The 26,332-nt window shown below is 38.5% G+C and overlaps 1 protein-coding gene across 1 annotated transcript; it reads left to right on the forward strand.

The window, feature by feature from the left end:
* Positions 1–1,664: 1,664 nt before the first annotated feature.
* Fem1c (fem-1 homolog C) lies at positions 1,665–25,428 on the forward strand. The gene is made up of 3 exons (XM_021652556.2): positions 1,665–2,010; positions 2,741–3,468; positions 20,850–25,428. The coding sequence occupies exons 2-3, from the start codon at positions 2,925–2,927 to the stop codon at positions 22,157–22,159; spliced, it is 1,854 nt and encodes a 617-aa protein (XP_021508231.1). The 5' UTR covers positions 1,665–2,010; positions 2,741–2,924; the 3' UTR covers positions 22,160–25,428.
* The last annotated feature ends 904 nt before the right edge of the window (positions 25,429–26,332 follow it).

A 26,332-nucleotide genomic window follows, 5' to 3' on the forward strand; every position in this document is an offset into this window, starting at 1 on the left:
TGAGATGGGGGTCTCATTTTGTAGCTCTGGCTGGCCTACAACTTGTTATGGAGACCAGGCTGGCCTTGAACTCATAGAGATTCACCTGTGTCTGTTTCCCCAGTGCTGGGATTACATACCAGCACCACCATGCTCAGTTAACTTCACACTTGAGGATCCGGTAGTAGGTATATATACTGATTCCCTGGGACAACCTGTCCCTTTTCTAGCACCCATGGCTCCTACCAGGGCTTTTCACCTGACTCCTATGCTAAACCTCTCCAGCCCTAGGTGGGCTTGCCTTCTCTCAGCTTCTGTATAACCCATCCATTTGGCCAGTTGCTATCTTGGTTCTCTCTTGGCCTGTTGGTCCTCAGCTCCTCTCTTCGTCTACTTTCCCTCTCTCCTCTTCTCTTCCTTTCCTCTCTTCCCCCCTTCCCGACTCCCCACTCCACGGCCTGGTTAAGTCTGGACTCTTCCAGATGCCTCTGGCTGGGCTCTCCCTCATATCGACAATAAAATCACTCTCCCCAGCTATACTTAGGTGTGGTCATGTCCTCATTTCATTCATGTACAAGTATTAAAAATGTCAAAAGACATACAGATGAGTGGAAAAGCATGAGAAATGTTTAGAATATGACAAAGGAAAAAAAGCAAAGTGCACATTTATATGCAAATCATGATTGGTCATGTGAAGGTACATACATTTCTGGATAACATAAGTGACTAACTTAAAAACTAAGTTGACTATCTTTTAAAGATGTTTTTAGCTTTGCATAGTTTCTTGTGATGAAGTTTGCATTGATGCTGAAGCTCAGTCTACTCTGGTATTTCCCAGTGGTGCTAAGAAAATGTGTGGGTTTAAGGTCTGGCCAACAGTGGTCAAGAGGTTGAAAGTCTGTTTTCAAACCTATTTTCTCATGAGTCATTGCTTCTCAAAATAAAGTTGAAACACTTCCCAACCTGGTTTAATACCACAGATTCCAGGTTTTAACGTCATGAATCCTATAAGCTTACTTCCTTCTGGGTGTAGCTGTTAATCTGCTTCATTCACCCAGGCTTTTTAGCTTTCTTTCATTTTTTTGGTTTTTATCATTTAGAATTCGAGAACTTGAATTCATTGGGTTTTGCAGTATTTACGTTTTTCAGTGGCCCTTAAAAAAAAATCAAGCTTGGCAAACTCCAAAAGGAGTTTTATTTTCTGAAATGTTTGTCTGGAGTGTCTGTTTGGACAAGCTCGGTCTATTCCCAGCTCATCAACAGAAGGACCGAAGGCACTACTCTGAGCTTGTTCTTGTGAGTGGGATAGTAAGACTGGGCGCTCCCGCGCTGTACGCCAAGATCTCCCGAGAGCGCAGAAGGGAAACGAGAAAAGACTGAGCACGCGAGATTCCCACAGCTTCTCAGTCAGGGAAGCTACCTAGAAGACAGACGGCGTCAAAACCTCCCGGACGCCCCGCCCCTCCGGCAATACGCAGGCGCATTCCTCTCAGCGCTGTCTCTGGACTCCCCAGCCCCCCAATAGCACGCAGGCGCGACTTCTGAGTAGCACTCCAAGGCCCCGCCCCCCCCGAGAAGCCCCGCCCCTTCCATAGCACGCAGGCGCATCCTCTCGGAGCTCGCGCAGGCTCCGCCCTCTCCGGCCGCCCCGCCCCTGCCGCCCTGCCCTGTCCCGCCCCTAGGCGGTTGCTGGCGGCTGCCGCCGCCCTCCCTCGACCCAATGGCGAGACTGCGGCGTCAGTAATGTGAAGCAGTGCACTGGTTTGTCCGGCCCCGGGCCCTGCAGCCCATTACACCATCCGCCGCGGCAGCCGCTGCATCGCGAACGGCCTGGGAGGGCGGGTGCAGACAGCTCCGCGGGGCGGGGCGGAGCGAGCAGCGCGGCCGGATTCATTCCTGTGGGGCGCGGGGCATGGAGGAGCTGTGCGGCCGCTGGCGGAGCGGTACACGGGCTACGGGGACAACGGTTTCCATTTGAAGGGGCGGCCCGAACCGGGGCAGCGGCCGGTGGGAGGACCGGCCCCGGGGCAGGTAGGAAGGCCGCGGCCTGGGGCCCGGCGGGGAGGCCCGGGCGGGAGGAGGGCGTCGGGGCGGCCGGCGGGGTCGTGTGGGCCGCGGGGCCCCGGGCGGGCAGGTGGCGGGGAGGGCCGGGGGCGAAGGGGACGGAGGGCGGTTGTGGCCCCGGAGTACCGGGCGGCGGGCGAAGTTGGAGGCTGGAGGGCGGCCGGATTTCCTGGGCGCCTCGCGTCGTTGGAAGGGAAGAAAGCCTTTCCGGCGAGGTGTTAGCGAGAGCGGGCCCGAGGGTTGGTGCGTCTGACCTTTTTGTTCCTTATCGAAACCCGTCCCGGCCACAGTGAGGCCTTCCAGCCTCGCGCCCTTGGCGGGTTCTCTGCAGACGCAGGAAAGAAACATTTCTGAGCCCGCCGCCTCTCTTACGGCGGGCGGTTACTCGCTGGGCGTGTGCAGAGCCAAACCAGAACAAAGCTGGGCTGGCTGGAGCCGGACACGAGGAAACCAGTTGCCTGTAGTGTTTCGTTTTCCGCACGTTGAGGGAAACCGCCTCTCACCGAAGCCTTCTGGTCTCCGCGTGGACCCTTTTGTAATTTACTTTCGCACCTCTTTTGGGGGAAGGGGCAGAGTCGTTCCTAGTACGGCCCTTTTCCCGTTTCTTTCCACAAAATTAGGAAACAGGGAAGCCCAAGTCGTGTTTTTGCCTTGACTTGTGTGGAAAATCCTAAAACTGCTATTTTTTTCCCCCTAGTGTGCTTTTCTGCTTCTCCGATGTTGGATAATGCGGTAGGAGAGAACACACTCGGTGGTTTTATATCCGTTCTTGGGCGCAGTGACTAACTTTGGACTTTGGCTCTTGTAACTTGCCCTGGTGGAGAGTTAAGCTGGAGCTCTGCTTTGAAGGATAAATAAAGCTTAGCCCCGACTGGACATAAATGGATCTAAAGACGGCCGTCTTCAACGCAGCGCGCGATGGCAAACTCCGTCTCCTCACCAAGTTGCTGGCAAGCAAATCTAAAGAGGAGGTTTCCTCCTTGATCTCAGAAAAAACAAATGGGGCCACACCACTCTTGATGGCTGCTAGGTATGGACACCTCGACATGGTGGAATTCCTTCTCGAGCACTGCAGTGCTTCCATAGAGGTCGGGGGCTCTGTCAATTTCGACGGGGAAACCATCGAGGGGGCCCCCCCTTTATGGGCCGCTTCTGCCGCAGGACATCTGAAGGTTGTCCAGTCTTTGTTAAATCATGGAGCGTCTGTCAACAACACGACTTTGACCAACTCAACTCCTCTTCGAGCTGCGTGCTTCGATGGCCATTTGGAAATAGTGAAGTACCTTGTGGAACACAAAGCTGATTTGGAAGTGTCTAACCGACATGGGCATACGTGCTTGATGATTTCATGCTACAAAGGACACAAAGAGATTGCTCAGTATTTGCTTGAAAAGGGGGCAGATGTTAATAGAAAAAGTGTTAAAGGTGAGTTCAGCTTTGGTTGTTTGTTTGTTTGTTTTTAAGTGACTGCCTTTTATTTTCAGGAAGTTTGGTAACAATATTTAGCATTGTTGTTGAGTAGGCCTACATTGACAGACAGTTTATTAGGTAACCCCTCCAGTACTACCTTGACTCTGTTACTTGATAGTACATTAAAAAAATGTGATAAGCAATCCCAGTCACTATGTGAAGCAGCATTTTCACTCTCTTCCCTAAAATTGCAGAGCATATTAGTGGCAGATGAGCTGAACCTTTCTGGCTTACAATCTGGTTCGTTTGGGAGTATAGTGAAACGCAATATATTGTTTTGAACTTTTTAAAGAGACATTTTGGAGTGGTGAGTCACTGTCTTATTTATTCTAGGTACGCATTTTATTTGTTACTCTGTCAAAGAAGTCTAGACCACACTGCCTTGAAAGAATTAAATCTGAAAGGGACATCTGTTCTCTGATTCCACTTACTTGTGGCCCATAGAAAAATCTTTTATGTAGAACTTGTATTAAATGTAGCAAGACAGAAAGTGGATTTTTAAAGACCTGCTGAGGGCATAAAAAGCTAAACAGTGTGGATTTGTAGGCAACAATTGAAGGATCTTTGTCAGGAAGAGCTTAGGTTTAGAGTTGAGTATAACTTTAATAATTTGTGAGAAACTAAAGACAGTGATAGATTAGGAATTCTTTCAGCCTTTGAAAGAGGCTTTCTCTGCACAATTTTGATAACCTGAAGACCTTACCTAAGTAAATGTGCACAACACTAAAATAATTTACTACCAAATTTAAAAAATAGCATAAATCAGGTTAAGAAGTTTTCAGACAACATATATTGGCTTGCATTGTTTACATTGAAAAATAAGCCTTACCCCCTGCATTCTATACTCTTTCTTTCTTGTAGAGATAGACTGTGTACCCTTCCCTCCTTGCTTTACCTTTGGTGTTGGTTGACTCACACCCCACCTCTGTGTGTGTATGTCTGTGTCTCTATCCTACATTATGCCATTCAGTTCTAGCAAACATGGCTATCTCATTCTTGTTTGATACAATTTTTCATTGAATGTATAATTAATTGATCTAGGACTATGCTAGTATAAACCATGCTGCTGTGAACATTCTTGAAGAAAATTGTGTATTAGCACACTTCTGTGAGAGTACTTATAGTATGGATGGCTGTATTTGGAAATATTGAAGCAACATGTGCTATGATAAAAGGTAAACCATGCTGTGGGGCACTGTATTGTTACTAAGTGTTTATAACAGTAGTATTTTTTTTTCCTAAAAAGGCCTTATGATACAAGACCATTGAGATTTTTGTTTTTTGTCTTTAAGTTTCGCAGAGCAAGGCAAAAGAAAAACAACAACAAAAAACCTGCTACTCAGTCCTTCCAAAGATACTTATAAATTTTGTGCAGATATGAGTGTGCAGTTTTATTTTGTCTTGTTCTATAACCTGCTTTTTAAATTAGTAAGTTATTTTTACATTCTTAACTATAGCTTCTTAATTTCAAGAACTGTGTACTTTTTTTGTTTTTGTACATTAATGAGATAGATGTGCTTGTTCATTTTTACAGAAATAATTAAATAGTTGGATAGCTGATTAAATAATTACATAGACTGGATAGTTGATACTAGAAGATATGCAGTATCTTTAGTATTTTTCCTTTTAAAATTTTTTTCCTTTTATTGAAAATAATTTTTTCTCATGTGTCCAGATTGTGGTTTTCCTTCCTCTGCTTCTCCCAGTTCTTCCCCTACCTCCTTTCCCATCCAAACCCACTCCCTTATTAGAAAACAAACAGGTTTTATAAGGGAATATAATATAATGTAATAAACTATGGTAAAACAAAAACTTAACACATTGGAATTGAATAAAAACAAACAGAAGGAAAAGAGCACAAAAAAAGGCACAGAAACCTAGACCCACTTGCTTGCATACTTGGGACTCCCATAAAAACACTAAACTAAAAGTTATATATGCAGAGGACCTGGTGCAGACCTATGCAGGTCCTGTGCATGCTGCCTCGGTCTCTTGAGTTCATGTGCCTGTCAGGCATGTTGATTTAAAGGACCTTGCTTTTTTGCTTGACTGCTATCCCTTCTGGCTCTCGTGCTCTTTCTGCCTTCTCTAACCTGGGGTTCCCTGATCCCTAAGGGGAAGGATTTGAAGGAGACATCCCATTTAGAATTGTGTGTTCCAAACTAGGTCTCTCACTGTCTATATAATGTCTGGCTGTGGATCTGTGTATTTGTTCCCATCTGCTGCAGGAAGAAGCTTTTTTGATGATGGCTGAGCAAGAAGCCACTCATCTATGACCATAGCAGAATGTCATTAGGAGCCTCTCTCTATCTCTGTCTCTCTGTCTCTCTCTTTAATATAGTAGTATTTACTTGGTTTTATCCTAGGTCCTCTAGCTATCTAGTCTCAGGTTCTTGGTCATCCAAGCAGTGTTGAATACGGGTTCCATTTGTGGAGAGGGCCTTCAGTCAAATCAGATACTGGTTGGCCAGTCCCACAGGCTTTGTGTTGTCATGCACTAGCATAACTTAAAGCAGGACGCCTTGTAGACCAAACCCTTAGTAGCTGGCTGCATTTCTCTTTTGGGTAGAGTGCAGAGAACCTTGCTGTACAAAAGATGCTAGAACAGTAGGGGTGAAGGCTCTCTGTAGGCACCAGCTTGACTTCTCCATGTCCAGTGGGTTGTGTAGGAGTTGTCTTCGGCAGTGGGGCCTTGTGGTCAGTTTGTGGAGAGCTGCTTATCGTGTGGCAACAGCATGGGTTGTTAGGGGATATCCATGGACACCCTTTGACCAACAGCTCAGATATGTCTCAGACCCATCTAGAAGCTTCATTTGGTGTCAAGTGATGGCTATTTGGGGCCCGCTCTCTCCCCATTATTTGGCTATTTCTTTTAGTTATCCTTTATGTATATATTTTAGGAAGTTACTGTTGTATATAGGTTTACATACTACACCCTTCAAATAGCCCTTAATTTTAGCTGTCTCTCCCCATATTCCTCATCTCCCACTTCTTTATCCCCACTCCCACCTGATCCTTCTTTTTCAGCCCCCCCCATCCATATACTCCTGTCTATTCTATTTTTCTTTCTTACAGACATTGATTGGTTTTCCCTACTCCCTTAACTTTATACCCAACCTCTGTGGTTCTATGGAAAGTAGCTTGGTTGTCAGTAATTTAACAATTAGTATCCAGATACAAGTGAAATGTATCACATTTGTCTTTCTGGGTCTAGTTCACCTCTCTTGGAATTTATTTTATCTCTAGTTCTATCCATATACCTCCACATTTCATGATTTCGTTTCTTTAAATGGCTGAGTAATACTCCATTGTGTAAATGTACCACATTTTCTTTATCTATTCTTCTGTTGAGGGACATCTAAGTTGTTTCCAATTTCTGGCTATTGTGAGTAGAGCAGCAAATAAACCTGGTTGAGCAAGTCTCTGTGGTAGGATGAAGCATTTTTTGGTATATGCCTGTGGATCTTTGGTAGGTCATTTCTCCTCTTCCTGAGGAACTGCCACAGATTTTCATAGTGACTGTACAAGTTGACACTTCCACCAGCAATAGGTGAGTGTTCTCTTTACATCATCACCAGTATGAGCTAGCACTTGTTTTCTTGATCTTAGCCATTCTGATGGGTGTAAGATGAAATCTCAAAGTACTTTTGATTTAAGAACTGTATATTCACTAGCTGGTGGTGGTGCACACCTTCAATCCCAGCACTTAGGAGGCAGAAGCAGGTGGATCTCTGAGTTCGAGTTCAGCCTGATCTCCAGAGCAAGTTCTAGGACAGCCAAGCCTACCCAAAGAAACTGTCTCAAATAACAAAAAAAAAAAAAAAAAAAGAAAAAAAAGAAAAAGAAAAGGGGCAGGGACTGCATATGTTTTTATTAGAGTTTTACATTGATTCTGGGTTTTCAGTGATAAACAATGATTTTTTGTAAGCATTGTTCAGTATTTTATTTGTTCCTGATTGTCTCTATAGGTAGGCTGATGAAATAGGTCTGTTTTTTTTTAAATCCTTCTGAAAAATGTTTATTTAAATTACTGTTTAATTATTTCAGTATTTGGAATGCTTCAAGATAACTAAAAGAAGTAGGGGATGGTTAAAATATATGATCCCATGTTGAAGCTTTTTAATGTTTTGTTTCTTTGCTTAGGGTTCCTTACTTGACAGTGTAATAATGTTCATATTATTGATATAGCCAGATATTGAAATCATGTTGGGTTAAGTTCTTAAGTCAGTCGAGAGATGAGTACTGATAGTATTTATCTTATATTTTCTAAGCTTGATTTAGATACGTTATATGCTGTACGAGAGAAATGTAATATAGATAGCCTATATTTTTGTCTGCTTTTATATTTTTGTCTTCTCCTAGTATGTGACTATTTTTGAGTGATTCAAAAGGAATGTTCTCTTCTTAACGACCGTTACCACAGCTTTGTATGTGAGGATGTGTGGGCTCACTCTTTTTGCAAGGTGATCTGCTAAGTCTAAGTCATATTTTCCTTGGTATCAACATCTGATACATCTTTTTAAGAAGACAAGTAGGGAAAGAGTTACACCAAATGTTGTTTCAGGTAACTTCAATTTTAAATACAAACACAGACAAAAGATTTTTATCATTTTGTGCATAACCTTTTTGTGATGCCACTTCATTTGGACCAGGATTCTTTATGGGTGTTAGGGACAGATTCTAATACATACACACCCTCACATATTCTAATACATACACACCCTCATTTGCCTGTACTCTGATCCTGAAGCTTTGTTTCTTCGATAATTGTTCTTTGATTGATCCCTAATTTCTTGGGTGAGGACATGGAGGTGGAGGGAGTCAGTGGTATCAAAAAGGAGGAACCACTTAAAACTGATGTGGGACTGTAAGTATTTTATCTGGCTCAGCAGTGAAGAAGGATTTTGTTCTAAAATTTAGCTGTACCTTAATAGTGATAAACACTGGTAAGACCAGAAGTAGAATCCAACATTTTTTTTTTTAGTTAGTGGTGGTGGGGAACCCAGGGTCTCATGAATGCTAGCTAAGTGTTCTACTTCTGAGCTACATCTTCAGCCTAGTTTCTTAGAACATATTTTGTGTCACACATTGGAAAGTGTTCTGAAAAAGATAGTACCAAGCCGTTATGCTTGGTGTTACTTTAAAATGCATTTGGGTCCCTTCATTCATTTACTTTTTAACAAGTAGTTGACAATTGATTATTACTTAAGTTTTTCCTATTACTTTTTAACAGGCTGTTGGATCTTTTGAATATGTTTAAAAAGAAGGTAAAATTCATTCATTAGTTGAGAGGACATGATCAGTAAGACAAGATACCTAGTTCTTGATTCCCTGCCTCTGAGTTTTGATCTTAGAGAAAGGTTCATAAGCAGACACTATTATTTGTATCAAAAAACATTATTATTAACAACAAACTGCCTAAGGGGGCAATGGGTTCTTTCTTTCCCATGGCATTCTATAATGGGAAAAAAATTCTTCAGATATTCAGAATGATCTCTCTAGTTTAAAATAACAATTTATTATTTTAATATTTAAAATTTTTATTTTAAGCTTATGTGTGTTTTGTCTGTATGTATGCTCCTGCACCATGTATATGCAGTGTCTGTGGGGACCACAAGGGGCTGGAGTTACAGTTTTGAGCTGTCATGCAGATACTGGGGATGGAACTCAGGTCCTTTGGGAGGGCAACCAGTGGTCTTAACCATGGAGCCATCTCTCCAGCCCTATAGTTGAGTTTTGAGACAAGTTGGTTCCTATGTGAAACCATTGACCTCCAAATCTGAAGAGATTATTAATCCTCAGAACTACCTCATTTGTCCCAGCACTTTGCATTTACAGTCATCTTTAGCCTTTTTGGGTTCTGTTTTGTTTGAGATTGGTTTTGTTTATGCTTGAATTTTTTATTTTGCTGCTCTCAAATTACGAAAGTCCTTCATGTCTGCTTTTACATCCAAACTGTTGGGAATTTAGCAGTCATTTTTGTATATTTTCAGACACATTTCTACAGTATGGTCTTTGTTCCTATTGGTCAAAACCATATTTTACCAGAAAAACAAGTATTTTGATTGTCATTGGATAATGACATTTGGACAATCTCAGACTTTATTGAGATCTAATTTATTCATATTCATTTACTCGTATCATTCACTTATTTAAATATAATACAGTGGAGTTTTTTTAGTGTGTTTAATAGGTTGGATAGCTGTCACTTCAGTTTTTCATCATCCTGCCTCAAACTTCATGTTCATTGTCTACTGCATTAACCTCAGATGATTCCTAAGTTTCTTTCTGTCCCTGTAAATCTATCCGTTCTAGACTTGAATGAGTACAGGTGGAACATATGGTCTCCATATGGTCTCATGAAACTTGCTTCTTTCACTTAGTGTGTTCAAGGTTTATTCAATGGTAGCATGTCAGTTTCATTTTATTACCAAGTAATAATGCCTTTGCAAAGATCAGCGGCTCTCAATCTGGATGAGTTCACAACCCCTTTGGAAGTCAAATGACACTTTCACAGGGGTTATCTAAAACCATTGGAAAACACATATTTACATTATGATTCATAAGAGTAGCAAAAGTACAGTTATGAAGTAGCAGTGAAAGTAATTTCACCACTGCATGAGGAACTGTGTTAAAGAGTAGTAGCATTAGGAAGGCTGAGAATCACTAGTATAGATACTACCACTTTTACCCATTCAGCAGTTGATGAGCATTTGATTATTTTTTATTATTTTTCAGCATTATAAGTAATGCCTTTATGGGCATTTATATAAAAATTCCATGGATATGTATTTTCATATCTCTCAGGCATGTGTGTTCCTAGGAATAAAAATAGGGTTACAATGGTCACTGTTTAACTTTTGAAGTACAGGCTATTTTTCAGAGCAGTTGCATGGTTTATATTCCTCAGATTATAGGAGGGGCCTAATTTTTCTGCATTCAACACCATTTTTTTTTTTTTAATATACCTATCCTAGGATTGTGATTTTGGCTCATATTTTTCCCTTGCCTAAATAATGTTTAGTATCTAGTTTTATGTTTAATTCATGTATTTGCTTGCCATTTCTGTATCTTAGTGTCTTCATATTTTTCTGTGTTTTATAATGGAGCTATTTATCCTTTCTATTACATAGTTTAGAGTTATTTATGTATTTGGTATACAAGTCTTTTACCAGATACATATTTACAGGTATTTTTTCCTACTTTATGAATCATTTTTGATAGTATTGTTGATAACAATTTGAATTATTTTGTAGATTTAAAAAATTGGCATTGTAGAACAGTTGTATATGTGACTTAAACAAGATAATTGCTTATTACATTTTTATTAATTTTGTATTATATAATTTTGTATTGTATTATATACACATACCACAGCACACATGTGGTGGTTAAAGATAAAGTTAGGGTTTACTGACACTTTATAGCTTAAGAATTTTTTCAAGGATGAAAGCTGTGACCTAATTCTAATATATACCATATTTTTATTTTAGATCATTCAGATTTAGACAAAATAGCAGGCTATAGTGGGATATACATGTCTGTATCTCTTTATTTTGATTTCAGATGTTTGGTAGCATTTATGTTTAAACATTGCATTCTATTCAAGTAGGGGAATTGTAGGTCTGTACCATCAAGCAGGACTGAATACAGAGAATCAGACTAATTCTTACCAGAGTACTGGTGTAATTTGGGTTACTGACTTTTAGAAACATACTGAATTCGTTGTTTGGCTTAAACTTTCACACATCAATATGAATTCTTGCTATCATTTAATTACAGGAGTCTTTAAAATTGATATCTGTGAAAATATTCTTTCTAAATACTTCTTAAGGATTGTTATCATGCTTTAATACATGAGCACATTGTAGGTTCGTGATCTTGATATCTTTCCCAGAAGCATTCCACTGAAGATGGCTATTATTCATTCTTGTAAATTTTCTTTGCTCTGCTTTTGAAGTTGCATAGCTAAAGATTAACATAGTCACATCATATTAACTTTCTACAGAAACTCTTTGAGTTGATGTTTAATAAGCCATTAGCTAGCTAGCTTGAATTTTAAAATGATGCCTACTTAATAGAAGTGTCTTTTGAGAAATTATAAAAAGTTTCCATTATGAATTTGGTGCAGGAAAGTTGTTTTTCTCAAATGAACTTGCTCAGGTATTGAAAAGTGTGTAATACAAAGTGCTTTTCTTTCTTTCTTTTTTTTTTTTGTCTTTTGTTGTCTTTAAAAGTAAATTCATGAATTCTCAAAGTCAAACACCTTTATTTTGATTTAGGATGCTTGGTAGCATTTATGTTTAAGCATTGCAATAGCTTTCATTGTTTCTTACTCTGAAAGTAGAAGATATAATAAGGTAATCCTGCTAAATATTTTGGAAGTACAGTCATTGTATTATAAGAGTGTTTTAAGAGCCATAAAACAGTAAATTCTTAAGTTGAAAAATAGTTACTGCCATATATTGTTTAAAATCAATGATGATATGTGATGAAAACATAATCTTTGGCATGTAATTTAACACAGATGACTAGAAAAAAACATAATGATTGATCTTGAAGTTTGGGTTGAGTAGTTTTTTACAAAATATTTAGCTGTATATTTAACACTTACATGACTGGTAATAAATGTAAAAAACAGCTGTCTATTATATTATGAAAAGTTTATACGTAGACCAATCTCTTTTATCTTTTTCTGAGACAGGGTTCTGTGTACCTTTGGCTGTCCCGGAGCTCACTATGTTTACCAGGCAACCTCACAGAGGTCTACCTGCCTTTGTTTCCAGGGTGCTAGGATTAAAGGCATGAGCCATTACCCTAGCTTCCATTAAAATAAAAAAATAAAATAAAATAGCTTATAAATAGAAAATGTTTCGTTAAGGAATAAAAATCATATAAATTAAAAGTAATTCTAGAATACTATAAAAGTGGAACTTACTATTTTTTTTCTTTTCCAAATTTTAATCTTTTTATATAGTGTATTTTGATCATATCTATCCTAATTCTTGGATAGCCCTTAACGTGTCCCTTTCATCCTTTCATGTCTTTTCTCTCTCCATAACCAACTGAGTGCGGTTTAGTTAGTGCCGCCTGCTTGTGTGTTTTGTTTAATTGGTCTTGTGCAAGTAATCAGAACTGCAGTGAGTTCATGAGTGTAATGGCCATGTCATGTCCAGAAATCAGCATTTTACAACACTCCTTCCCCATCCTCTGGCTCAGATGTTTCCCGAAACGTGTGAAGTTATAGATTTATCATTTAGGGCTGAACACTCAATTTGACCAGTAGCTAAGTTCCTGCCTTAAGTGCATATTGCTTTTCTGGCCAAGGGTGAGGGCGACACTAAACATAAATTTTTAGAAGGTAGTTTGACGACATTTAGTGAAGCAACAGTAGTAGATTCCCCCTTAGGCCGTATGACTTCATGAGCCATGGGCTTTTTACCAGCTTTGTAGTACCTGGCATAAATTCCCTCCTGTAGAGCAGGTTTCATATCTATTCAGCATTGGTTACACCAAAAACAGTTATGTCACTGTTGCCCCAGTGTGCACATTTGCCTGACAGTCAATGTTGTAACATGCAGGTTATACTGCTGGATAAGTCTGTTGACTTCTCCCCAGTAAGCTTCATGGTCCTTTCTGGCACTCAGAAAAAAAAGTTTTCAAACAGTTCAGCTTTATTTCTCCATGCCCTACAATAAAGTGTGTTGTGTCTTTAGCAATAGGGTCTTACCATCTAGTTATTGTAGGCAGCTAGAACAATGGCAATTGCCTGTATTATTTGGGGCCCCTCCGGAGCCTTCCTGTCTCAGGGAGGTATCCCCTTGCTGGAAGTTTCCATTTACTAGCCTATGTCTTCTAGGGGAAGCATTGTCAATATATGCAGGGTATCTATGTTTAAACATTTCTAAAAGTTAGTTCTTAATTAGCGTATGAAGTACTTAGTGAAGTACTAACTTTCCATAATTGTTTTCATATATCTTTAGTTTTGGTTAACCCACTCTGCCACTACCTCTCTTCTGTCCCCTCTAATTCATTCCTTGCTTAAACTTTTAACCCCCAGTATTCCACCTCTTTCTACTTTGATACCATGAGTTCTACTATCCCCTTAACACTTAAGAAGGTGCTAATTTTTGACACTTGTTTCTTGAGGTACAATTTACATAAAGTCGATCTTTTTTAGTATATATTTCTATAAATTTTGGCATGCATTGTTACTGCCATATAAATGTGAGAACAGAAATCTGGTTCATTCTTTTCTCTTTGTAGTTAGTTAATCCTTCTTTCAGACCCCATCCTATGGCCATCATTGGTATACTTACCTGTCATTACCTGTCATTCATTGCCTGTGTTATAGGCACTATTTTAGTAGAGAAAATTTTTTTTCTTTTTTTAGTAGTGAAAAATTTAAAGCCACACAAATGCCTACTGACAAGGAAATGGTTATGTAAATTATGGCATATCACTTTACTTTAGCTTTTATTGTAAAACCATTAAGAATAATTAGGCAATGTCAACATGAGTTATAGAGGCTATGCAGACTTGAAACTGACAGAATTCCAAGATACAGGTGGAAAGCACGAAGAGTTGTATATACCAATTTTAACTTTGTCAAAATATAGTATATAAAAAGACTTGTAGAAAAGTACAAAAATTGTAGTTGATTTCATTGCTGTGGTTTTTAATTCTTCAGTAGAGGAAAATCAAAACTTTTAATATATGAAAATGAAGTTCAAATCTATGAGTATTGTTGGTAGTCTTATCCACTAATTTAACGTATTATATATCATGGATTCTTTCATGCTGTGTGGCAGAGTTTAGAGGTTAAGGCAGTAACTTTATAATCTGTGAAGCCTAAAATATTCTGGCTTTTGCTAGCTTCTGGGTCAGACTCTTACCAGAGATACGGAGAAGAAAGGCCAGAGAAGATGGTGGAACATGTTACTCTCACATAAAGTCCACATCCCATGTGTACCTGTATCTTAGTTAACCAAATAAAATAAATCTTTGTAAAACTAAAGAGTTTATGTACACACTGGAGTGGTTTCAGAATGGTGAAAAATTTTCTGTTTCTGAAGAGGAAGCAGGAGTTAGGAAGATGTCATTGATTGAACTTTGATTAGAATGTTGACTTCTATTAGATACAACATTCACAAGAGTATAATATGACTGGCTTTTAAAATAGGGTCCCAAAAATGTCACTGAGATGGCATTTGGAAGATGTGTGTTTATGTTTTACCACTATTTTTTTGTTTTCATTTGGTGTGCAGAATTGAATTTAACCATCTGCCTTGTATTGTTATATGTAAAGATTAAAAGAGACAAGAGCTAATACACTTTAAGAAAATAAACATTATACTAGTAGGTTTTTTTTCTTTTGTCATTTCTGCTTTTTTTCAATTTGCTACTTTCTCTGGGCTTAATTTTCTGCTTTTCTTCCTTCAAAATATCTTGGAATGGTTACTTTTAATTTCTGCATATTCATGTATGCCTCTACTTTCTGAGTTTAGTGTGCTCTTCCCTTCATAATTTGAGATTGAATTTAGCTATTTTAAGCTTTTATGTTTGTTATGTGTGTGCCTTTAAAAGCGTGTATTACTCTGAACACATTTTTGGCTATAGCCCTAAGACTTGTTATTTAGTACTTTTGTTGCCCATGAGATAATTACCTTTTGGCTGTCTTCTTTGAACCAGAGATTATTTATTAAAATGAGTTTTAAATTTGAAATATATGGAATTTTCTAAGTTATTAATTTGTTTTGTTTTTTGAGACAGGGTTTCTCTGGGTATCACTGAGTGTCCTGGAACTCTCTCTGTAGACCAGGCTGGCCTCAAATTCAGTGATACATCTGCCTCTGCCTCCTGAGTTCTGGGATTAAAGGCATGTGCCATTACTGTCTGGCTTTAGGTCAGTATTTTTATACTCTTTATAACTTACTGTATGGCCTAGATTATGCTCAGTATTTGTATACTCCATGTATCTTTGGGGAAAAATATTTTCTACCATTATTTCTATCTTTATGTTTAGGGTGTATATTGTATGATAGAATTTGTCCTGGATTTTTGTTTGCATTTTAGTTAGTGCTTTTTTTCCTGGTAGGATCATTTAATTCATTTCCATTTAATAACATATTCTTTTTAAATTTTTTTAATTTTTATTACAATTTATTCACTTTGTATCCCAGCTGTAGCTCCCCCCCTCAGCCCCTCCCAATCCCGCCCACCTTCCCTCTTCTCCTCCCATGCCCCTCCCTCAGTCCACTGATAGGGGAGGTCCTCCTCTCCTTCCATCTAACCCTAGCCTATCAGTTCTCATCAGGACTGTCTGCATTGTCTTCCTCTGTAGCATATATTCTTGTAGCTTGATTTTCATCTGGTTCCCTTTAGGTTCTACCTGTTTGTGTTTGTTTCTTGCTTATTTGTTGTTTATTTTGTGGGTGTTTTTGTTTTTGCTCTTTGGGTTATCCTTTTTCTTTTCCTCTATTTTTTAGGAAAAAAAATTATAATTGTGTCTCTATCTGTGAACTATTTTTGTAGTGGTTACCCTTGTTTACTATGACTTTGGCATACATTTTTACTTCATTCCCAGCAGTGAGACCTTAGCGCAGTCTAGCTGCAGTTGTTCTCCTTTTTTTCTGTAGCACTGCTGCCAAGTATTTCACTTCCATATGTACTATTTCAAGCTCACAAGATATTGTTGAGAAAGTTAATATGTATTTAGATTTACCCACAGATTTTTCCCTTTTATGTATTTCTGCCCTTGCCTTCAGTTTCCATGTTTCTTCTGCTAAAAAGAAGTCGAAGATATTTAGACTTTCCCTCGTAATAAGTATTTTGGTGTTTTTTTTTTTTTGAGTTGATAGTGTTATTTTTATTTATCCATGATGTGGATCTGGAATTCCAACCCGGGAGTTCTTTTCTGTTAGTGATTTTCACAGAGATTCTGTGTCTCAGCTTCTGTTCATAGTGGCACTTTGCTGCTGTTGATCTTGTTGCTTTCTAGCAGAGAATGAATGAGAACCGTCTGGTCTAATTGATGCTTTTCTCTTTGACCTTAGTTTTCACACACACACACACACACACACACACACACTCCCACATACTCTCTTATTGAACCTTCCACTTATTTTTGGAGACAAGGTCTATCCTTAGCTTTGAAGAGGTCCAGTAGGCTGGGCTGGGCTAACTGGCTACTTGTCTCCTCCTCCCTAGTGCTTGGTTTGCAAGTAAGTACAAGTGAGTCTTCTTTATGTAAGGTTCTTCACATCAAACTCTTTTCCTTGCTTGCAAGGAAAGCACTTTATCAACTGAACATTCTTCCTAGCTCCCTCGGATCATTGTTTGTAGTCATCATATAATACACAGGAGAGAAAACACAACATCTAAACCAGAAGAGCCAATGAAAAAGCCCAGGAAGACATTCAGTGAATACAGTTATTAACATACATTTTCAAGTAAGGTTTAGCATATTCAGAGATTTTTTTTTTTAAATTGAATATTCAAGGGAAAGATGAAAGCTGAAAACAAACAAAAACGACCAAATTTAGTGGGTGGCTTTTAAAAATGGATTACTCACAGTAGACTAGAGAATTCATGAACTAAAAGATGGGTCAGGTGAAAATACAGAGAGAAAATCACAGATGGAAAAGGATTACAAAAGAAAAAGGGAATAATGCCAAAAGGTCAGCATATTTAAGGAGAGAGTTTGAGAAATTCCTCAAGCTAATGAAGATTTTACTATAAATACATTTTATGAAAACCAAGAAGAGAAAAGAAAAACACATCAGGGGGACTCATCAGATTGGCTTATACAGGACAGGCAGGGTAGTTCAACAGTGGTCTTAGTGTGAAGAGCAGTTGGTAGTTGCTCAGGCCATGAAGCTTGATTGCTGCTGGAGTTCTCTTCTAGAAATGAAAGGTCTGGAGGAATCTTGGGAGAGCCACTGGTCTTAGTCCATTATGGAAGGCTGAAGAAGCTAGGTTCTGGTATCAGGCTGGCAGTAGTAACAAGACAGATTGTACTCACGAGCAAGGAGGGGTGGAAGTAAGCAGCAAAAGGAGTCCGCTGTCTCCTCCCCCTTCTTATAGCTGGGATGCCAGAAGGTGCTGTCCACTCAGCAATGGTGTGAGGATCCTGACTTCATCACATAGACCTTCCTGAATACTTAAACAGACATACCCAGAGGAATGTTGATTCTAGGTCCAACCAAATGACAACCAAAATAAACTATCACAACACCTGAATGAAGGCCCCTGTGGCTTCCACACACAGGCACACATGCTTGTGCACACATAATGAACACACACATGATTTGATCTGTACTATAACAGTCTCATCCTCCAAGTAGTATCTGTATTTGATACAGATATCAGATATGTAGATCTATATCCTCAGTTGTTTTTTTTATTAAATTTGATTTTCTTTTGTTTGTTTTTTGAGATACCATATTGTTTTCTCTGCTTTCCTTGTTGTGATTAGAGGTGTGTAATCATGCCTGGCTCTCTTAGTCTTGAGTGACTGGACTGCTTTGTCACTGCCATTGCTAGATAAAAGCCTCTTTTTCCCTTTTTAAGGCAGATTTGTTTGTTTTGTTTTGTTTCATTTTGTTTTGTTTTTTTTTCAAGACAGAGTTTCTGTGTGTAGCCATGGCTGTCCTGGACTCACTTTGTAGACCAGGTTGGCCTTGAACTCAGTAGAGATCTGCCTGCCTCTGCCTCCCCGAGTACTAGGATTATAAGCCTGTGCTACTGTGCCTGGCTCTAAGGGAGATTTTTTTTTTTTTGCGCTGTACATGTATTATTCAGAACACACATTCTAATTTTTCAATAAATACAGAATTTCCGTTCATTTAAAACTGACTTGCTGCGGCCCTAGTCTTGATTTTATTTCCTCTTACCATCAAAGAATGGCACCTAAATCGTTTCTTTTGGTTCAGATTTTTGTTTTTTAACTTATCTCTTTATTTACCTTTAACTATTTTGGGGGAAATGAAAATAGTAGGAATTCTCACTTTCAGAATAATTTGAAATGATTTCTGAATGTACTGGGCATAGTAGTCATGGTTAATTGAAATTTGAAACTAGTAACAGTGATCAGAACCTGAATGCCCTGGGTAGTTGACCATACTTTGTAGATCACTGACATCTAGGACAGAATAAACAGATTCTAAGTAATTGTATAATACTTATATTGTAGGAAAGAAAACAGGATCAACTTATGAAATGTTTCAAAGTCCCTGTGTATAAAAGCTTTTAGAAAATCATTTAAAATGTCATTTATTTGTTTACTTATTAGTTGACGTGGTGGGGTATGTACCGTGACGTGTGGAGGTGAGAGGACAACTAGAAAGTCAGGTCTCGCTTTCAGCCATGTAGGACTCAGGCACAGAACTCATCAGGATTGACAGCAAGGACTGTTACTTGCAAAGCTGCCTTTTTGTTTGTTTGTTTTGTTTCTAGAGACAGAGTTTCTTTGTAACAGCCCTGGCTTTCCTAGAACTTGCTCTGTAGATTAGACTGGCCTTGAACTCACAAATATCCACTAGCCTTTGCCTCCCAAGTGCTGGAATTAAAGCTTGTACCACCACACCCAGTGCAAAGCCATATTGATGGCCCATTTTTTTTCTTTGTATGTACCTGTGTTTGTGTCTGTGTGTATAGACCATGGCTCATGTGTTTGCAGGGTCTCTGTAGTTTTGTGTGACTGTGACTTTGTTGGCCCACAAGAATTTTGGAATTCTGTTTCCACTTCCTATCTTGCTGTAGAAACACTGGGATCTCAGACTTACACTACTGTGCCAGATATACACGGTTTCTGAGGGTTCAAACTTAGACCTTCACACTAAGTGAAGTGGTAAGCACTTCACTTAATGACCCACCTCCATGATTTTCCTCCTCAACCCCCAACTTGAATTCTAAAGTAGATTTGTTATTTAAAGTATTCATCTGCAAACCACTTCCTGGTGTGCACACTATGTTGGAGGTCCCTCAAACGTCAGGAGGTCCCTGACGTTAGAAGGTGACTCATTGTACAGTAGTACTCACAGGTAAGATGGTATTATAGTGATATCATGAGACACAGCTAGATCATAAAGGGAAAGTCAAGGGGCATGTGCAGGCCTCTGTGCTTTCTCCCTTTCGTGAAGAGCACTCCTCGATAATGAAAAAACACATAATATTTTTGTATAGGGAAACCCACTACAGATTAAGCACTTAGCACTTAGGGTTGTTATTGAGGACTGGGTTCAAAAGGCCCTCTTTGCCTAACTATATCCCAAAATCAGACTAGACAGAAACTGTTTGACATATATAAACTTTATAAACTATGGTTTGGCCAGTTTGGCACAGTGAGCTACCCCTGTCATTTAGGGAAAGTTTTAGCTGGTTTAGAGAACAAGTTTCCAGATGCCAAGTTGAGGCTAACCTTGTGAGTAGTTCTTTTTAGGAATGGCATTTTTAGTCTGCTTTGTTAATTTTAAGTAGAGATACCCAGAGTGATGCATTGTAGACCCTTCATGCAAACAATGTATGCTCATACCAAAGATCTGCTTGATGGCTTTGCTTCTTATATCAATCAAATGGTTATTATTACCCCTAGATATAATATCTGATGTTTATGTCATACATTTCTATAGGCTGTTAGTAACGCCATTGCCTTTTGCCTTTTCATGTGTAGGATGATAGGACAGTGTTAGGACATTTACTACATTTAAAAATAATGCTTAAAAAATTAAATAAGAACAGGAAATATCCCATGGACTTATTTTTCCTCTGAGAGAAGTGTTTTCAAGAATGGGTCAGAAATTTTGGCTTTAACAGTAAAAACTCATTTGATAATCAGGAACTTTGAAAAAATTTTGCCCAGTACTGAAGTCAAGTGGAAGAATATTAGATCTTAAAGACCAGATTCTCCATTTATCAATGGAGAAACTGACCCAGAAAGCTACAAATGGCATGTGAATTTTATTTTACCTAGTTTTGTTCAGAGAATATACTTTAGAGTCATAGAATATTCACTTTCATTTGAATATGAATGAAAACTGCCAAGGGGCCATTGATTAAGGAGCTTTATTTGGTGACTTTGGATGTTGTTTTGTTTTCTTTTTCATACTTGTTAGTCAAGTTATTTGTTCAAGAAGTTTTAATAAGTATTTTCTTCAGCTCCTGCTGTGTATCAGACCCTAGTATTAGGCGCTGAAGATAATTGTTTTGTCCTTTGTAATTATAATATGTCCTACTTAGGGTTGGCTTGGCACTGCCTGCACTTTTTTTGGGGTGGTGGTGGTTACATTATACCCTGGCCCTGGTCCTTCAAAGTGTGTTCTTTCCCTCTCTTCAAGGCAACACGGCATTGCACGATTGCGCAGAGTCTGGAAGCTTGGACATCATGAAGATGCTGCTTATGTATTGTGCCAAGATGGAAAAAGATGGCTACGGAATGACTCCTCTTCTGTCAGCAAGTGTGACTGGTCACACCAATATTGTGGATTTTCTTACCCACCATGCTCAGACCAGCAAGACAGAACGTATTAATGCTTTAGAGCTTCTGGGAGCTACGTTTGTAGATAAAAAAAGAGACTTACTTGGAGCTCTGAAATACTGGAAAAAGGCAATGAACATGAGGTACAGTGATAGGACTAATATAATTAGTAAACCAGTTCCACAGACACTAATAATGGCTTATGATTATGCCAAGGAGGTAAACAGTGCAGAAGAGTTAGAAGGTCTTATTGCTGATCCTGATGAGATGAGAATGCAAGCTCTATTAATTAGAGAACGCATTCTTGGTCCTTCTCATCCCGATACCTCTTACTACATTAGATATAGGGGTGCTGTCTACGCCGACTCTGGAAATTTTAAGCGATGCATCAACCTATGGAAGTATGCTTTGGATATGCAGCAGAGCAATTTGGACCCTTTAAGCCCAATGACTGCCAGCAGCTTACTGTCATTTGCAGAACTGTTCTCCTTTATGCTACAAGACAGGGCTAAAGGCTTGCTGGGTACTACTGTTACATTTGATGATCTCATGGGCATACTGTGTAAAAGTGTCCTTGAAATTGAGCGAGCTATCAAACAGACTCAGTGTCCAGCCGACCCATTGCAGTTAAATAAGGCTCTTTCCATCATTTTGCACTTAATTTGCTTATTAGAAAAAGTTCCTTGTACTCTAGAACAAGACCATTTCAAAAAGCAGACCATCTACAGGTTTCTTAAGCTGCATCCAAGAGGAAAGAATAACTTCAGCCCTCTGCATCTGGCTGTGGACAAGAATACTACATGTGTAGGGCGGTACCCTGTTTGTAAATTTCCATCTCTGCAAGTTACTGCGATCCTGATAGAATGTGGTGCTGATGTGAACGTCAGAGACTCTGATGACAATGGTCCCCTACATATCGCTGCTCTGAACAACCATCCAGACATCATGAATCTCCTTATTAAATCAGGTGCACATTTTGATGCCACAAACTTACACAAACAAACTGCTAGTGACTTGCTGGACGAGAAGGAGATAGCTAAAAATTTGATCCAGCCCATAAATCATACCACACTGCAGTGTCTCGCTGCTCGTGTCATCGTGAATCATAGAATATATTATAAAGGGAATATCCCAGAAAAGCTAGAGACCTTTGTTTCACTTCATAGATGATAATGCGACTGTACTTCTGCACTGGTAAAGCACGACTTGGTAACAGTTGTTTCATAAATGAGCACTGTTGGGATGACACCAGCATTCATTTAGCTTGATATCATTGTGCTCTCATTGGCTAAAGCATTGTAAGCATCAAATCTTCAGGATTGGTTTCCCAGTATTTAATATAAATATACCGTATAATATATTGTTTGTGAATTATTGAGAAATGTAATGTCATATTCAAATTTCTAAAATTGTCTGCCAAAGGCCATTCTGATTTTATTTGCTGTTGGGTGTTTGGGACAGAGTTAACTGTTTTTCAGTGATGTCTTTATACTTTACTAGTTTGTGAATTTTATACAATTGAAAGTCGTCCTTCCCTGGCTCCTATTTCTTCCGTCTTCAAGTTTTGCCCGTATCCACTTTTTTTCTCCCTAACCATTTCTGCTACAGGGTTCCCTGAACCTTTGGATCCATGCTAGATCATAGACCTTATGGACTTGTTCACCATTTGCAGTTACCATAAGTGCTTTATCTTCTCTATGCACCGGCTTAAACTGGACTGTTGTGTGTTGGCATATTCTCTATGCAGCAGTGGTCAGCTTCAACTCAAACCACTGTTTTCTTATGTTATGAAGTTCATTTCACAGAAGTACTCTTAGAGCATGTCAGTTTCTAAAGTTGCCGGTAAGCTGTTTGAGCTCAAGCTTTTAAAAATTTTATGTTTTGTTTGGTTTTGCTTTGTATCTTCACATCTGAGATTTCTTTCTTCAGTCCACAGAAAGTTTTTTATGCTAAATTTGGGAAACAAATCTATTACAACTCATTAACCCAGTTGAAGAAATTTAGGTCTGTCATCTTAGTATATCATGCAATAAAGGAAGATCTTTCTAGAGTGACCTGCCTTTCATACTGCTCCAGCGTTGTCCTGCTTGTGCTGATGGTGTGACTAGGTATAGAGAATTTGCTTCAATTTAACCTCAGAATTTATCACACAGCTTAATGAGTCACATTGAGCTCTTCAGTCATTGAACTGCAGACCACTTTTAGTTACAAAAAGGCTAAAGCATGTCAGTGGCATGATGCTTGCCAAGCCAGATCTAGGCATCTAAGATAATTAAGGTATTTTAGTATGCAATTTACTGCCATAGTATCAAAGGTCAATAACAGTGTTCTTTCTTTCTTCAAGTTTATGTATATCTTTTAAAGATAACGTGCATGAATTACTTTGATCTCAATTATTTGTTACCCTATTAAACACAAAAGATTGCACAGTGATTTCTGTCCCCTTAATGAAAGCGCCTCCCTCTCTTCTTTCCCCTCTCTGCCACCATCCCTCCTCCCAGCAACCCTGCTCCTTTTATTTTTTTCCCCCTATCTTAGATTTGTTAATGCCGCAGAAAGGGCTCTTTTGACTTAAGAAAAGAGAAGTGAAAATTAAAAGGATTCAGATAATCACTCAGCACTTTGCCATTACTCAGTAGGATTTACAGTGAATGGTACATTGCCCTGCAGATGTCAGAGAAATTGTTCTGAATGACATGCTCCTTACTGATTCTAGAAAAAAAAGTCAGTTACCTGTGAACTTCCTCATCTGGGTCACTTGGATTTAGGGGATGACATTTTATTCTGAGGGTTAATGTAATGCTATTTAAAGAATTGTAATTGCAAACAGTCACATTCATCTTCAGTAAAAAATTGTAATGGGTAGTAAATAAAGAACATTAGACTTTTTCATTAAACAATTGAAGTTTAATTCTTTAAAAGGTATCCTTACTCATTTTACTACATTTCAAATTACATTTTACCATTGGAAAAATAGATTAGTTATCAATGGGCTCTATAAATCCTTTGATGAAGAGGTTTTGCTATGTTTTACTTACTCTGGACAAGTCTGATAAAATATTTGAGCTGCTATATGTAAGAATAATATGTCATTTAGACAGTCTAGAAATAGCAAGCAATACTTTGAAATCATCTGCGTCTTGGTGGCATGAGAATTGTATATGCATGAGCTTTTTTTTTAAAGAAAAGAAAACTTGCCATTTTAGTGAATCATTGGTTGATCTCACTTTTTGGGTAAAAGATGAAAATTTGATTTTAAGGGGTTTAATATCTGCCTCTCCACTTTTCCCAGAAGAATCTGGCTTACATGTTCTTAGAGCAAGGCACAACACTGTTTTACAGGTGGGCTAGAATTGCATAACCCTTTATGAAATAAGGATGTCTTTCCATAGTGGCTTCCTTCACTAAAAATAGAAAACTTAGAACTGGTTTTTAGTCTTGAAAAATGCAGTGCTATATTGCAGTCAGGATGCAGCTCTCCCTTTTCTGTTTACCGTCTCTAGAAATGCCATTGGCAGCTCTTGAAAATCAGTTACGTAGCTCAAAATTAGCCATGATTTTATTTTAGAGTAAGTTGGTTCAGGAGTGCAACCTCAGATAACTGTCAGGGCTTTTATCAGAAAATTGTAAGACTGAGTAAAATAAAATTATTAAGTTTGTAAGTTGGTTTTTATCTACAGTGAGGAAATGATCTAATTGTACTTATTTGAATCAAACTAAACTGGACCCTGTAGCGTGCTAGTATTGGCTGGAATTAATGTGCAGGTCTCAACAGTGTTTCTCCAGAAATGCCTCTGAATTTTAGATGTTCCATAATATTGATCATTTCTGTAAAACAAGTGCTTATTTTATTCAGATTCCAGTCTTCTTTCCAAAGGGAAATGAATTAATAGGTTTTAAAATGTCATTTTTTTCTTGTCCTTAAGTCTGACAAGCATAAGCCCAGAACAGCAAGATAGCCTGGTGCCCTTGATGACTTTGAATTTGAATGATTGCTCATTTGCAAAGAAGGAATTTGTAATATTTTTTTAAACCCCTTTACTATAAGTTGAGAAATTGCTTAGGTTGTATTTGGAAATTTAGCTTCTTGAAATCAAATTGCCCAGCAAAGCCCTCAGCTGAATGCATGGTGTGTTAACCCCTATAAGTAGTTCCCGGCAGGGCCTGGGTGGGGAACGTGGTCTTAACCATGGCCAGCAAGCACTGTGGCTCGGAACTTGAACCACTTTATAGTTAGATACTAAGGAAACTTGAATTGCTTGTCATCTTTTTTCATTTTTCCCCCTTATGTATCACTAAACTAGTTTCTCTTCCTTTTGTTCGTTCCCATTGTGTATCTTAAAAGAAGTACTGTATTCAGATGCCAGCCAATAAATTGTCTCAAATGGAAAAATACGCCACAGCATTGTAAGGTTTAATAAAATTAAGTTTGCACCAAATTTAAGTGTGCTCTTATTAACTCTTACTTCTTGATGGGTGTTACTTTGAAATATATTTCAATGGATTCCTTTTTGAAAGAGCCAATACTTGAAAACCCATAGCCAGTTAGAACTTAACCATGCTATTTGTTACTGATTCTACTGTATAAATAAGATGGCTAGTTTATTGTAATTTTTTCTAGGAAATACCATAGGAACTAAAGACTGGGGAGACTTGGTAAAAAGCATGGAAGGACTGCTTTTAACTTGTCCTTTAATGTTTGGTATTATTATTAGAAGCATGTGCAGTGATAGGCGTACAATGAAGGTAAGTATTCCACATTTATATTTCAAGCAATAAAATATAAGTTTTATTCCCTATGTCTTAAGTTATCTAATGCAGTATTTTAATTGACCTAGAAAATTGGTCCTTTTTCCAGTGTTGGGATTACAGAAATGAGCCCTGTTAAGTCTACTTTCAGTATACAACAATTTCTGTTTATCTTTCTGCTAGCTAATGTTAAAAGATCTGTGATTTATGTGACTGTAATTTTGTAAAAAATTGTAGATACTTAGTTAGAGAATACAAACTTGTGACTTGTCCATGATCTTAACAGCTGGAGTGTTTTTTAGTATTTAGTAGAGGGTACACCCTCCACTGTATATTTCCACTAGCTAAAGTATGGGCACTTCATATTTTACCAGGCTTCCACTAATGTCCTTGTATCTGGACCCATTCAATGATCACTTGCATATAGTCATTTTGTTTTCTTAACCACACAGTTGGTCTTTCCTTTTTTTTTTTTTTTTTTTTCTAAAACAGTGGGTTAAAATATTTTATAGAGCATTTCTTTATTCAGGTATATTTGGTATTGCACCAGGACTGGAGTTGTTTGGCAAGGTGTGTGTTTCCCTTGTTTTCTCA

The sequence above is a fragment of the Meriones unguiculatus genome, chromosome 2 (assembly GCF_030254825.1).
Source record: "Meriones unguiculatus strain TT.TT164.6M chromosome 2, Bangor_MerUng_6.1, whole genome shotgun sequence".
Classification (NCBI taxonomy): Eukaryota; Metazoa; Chordata; class Mammalia; order Rodentia; family Muridae; genus Meriones; species Meriones unguiculatus.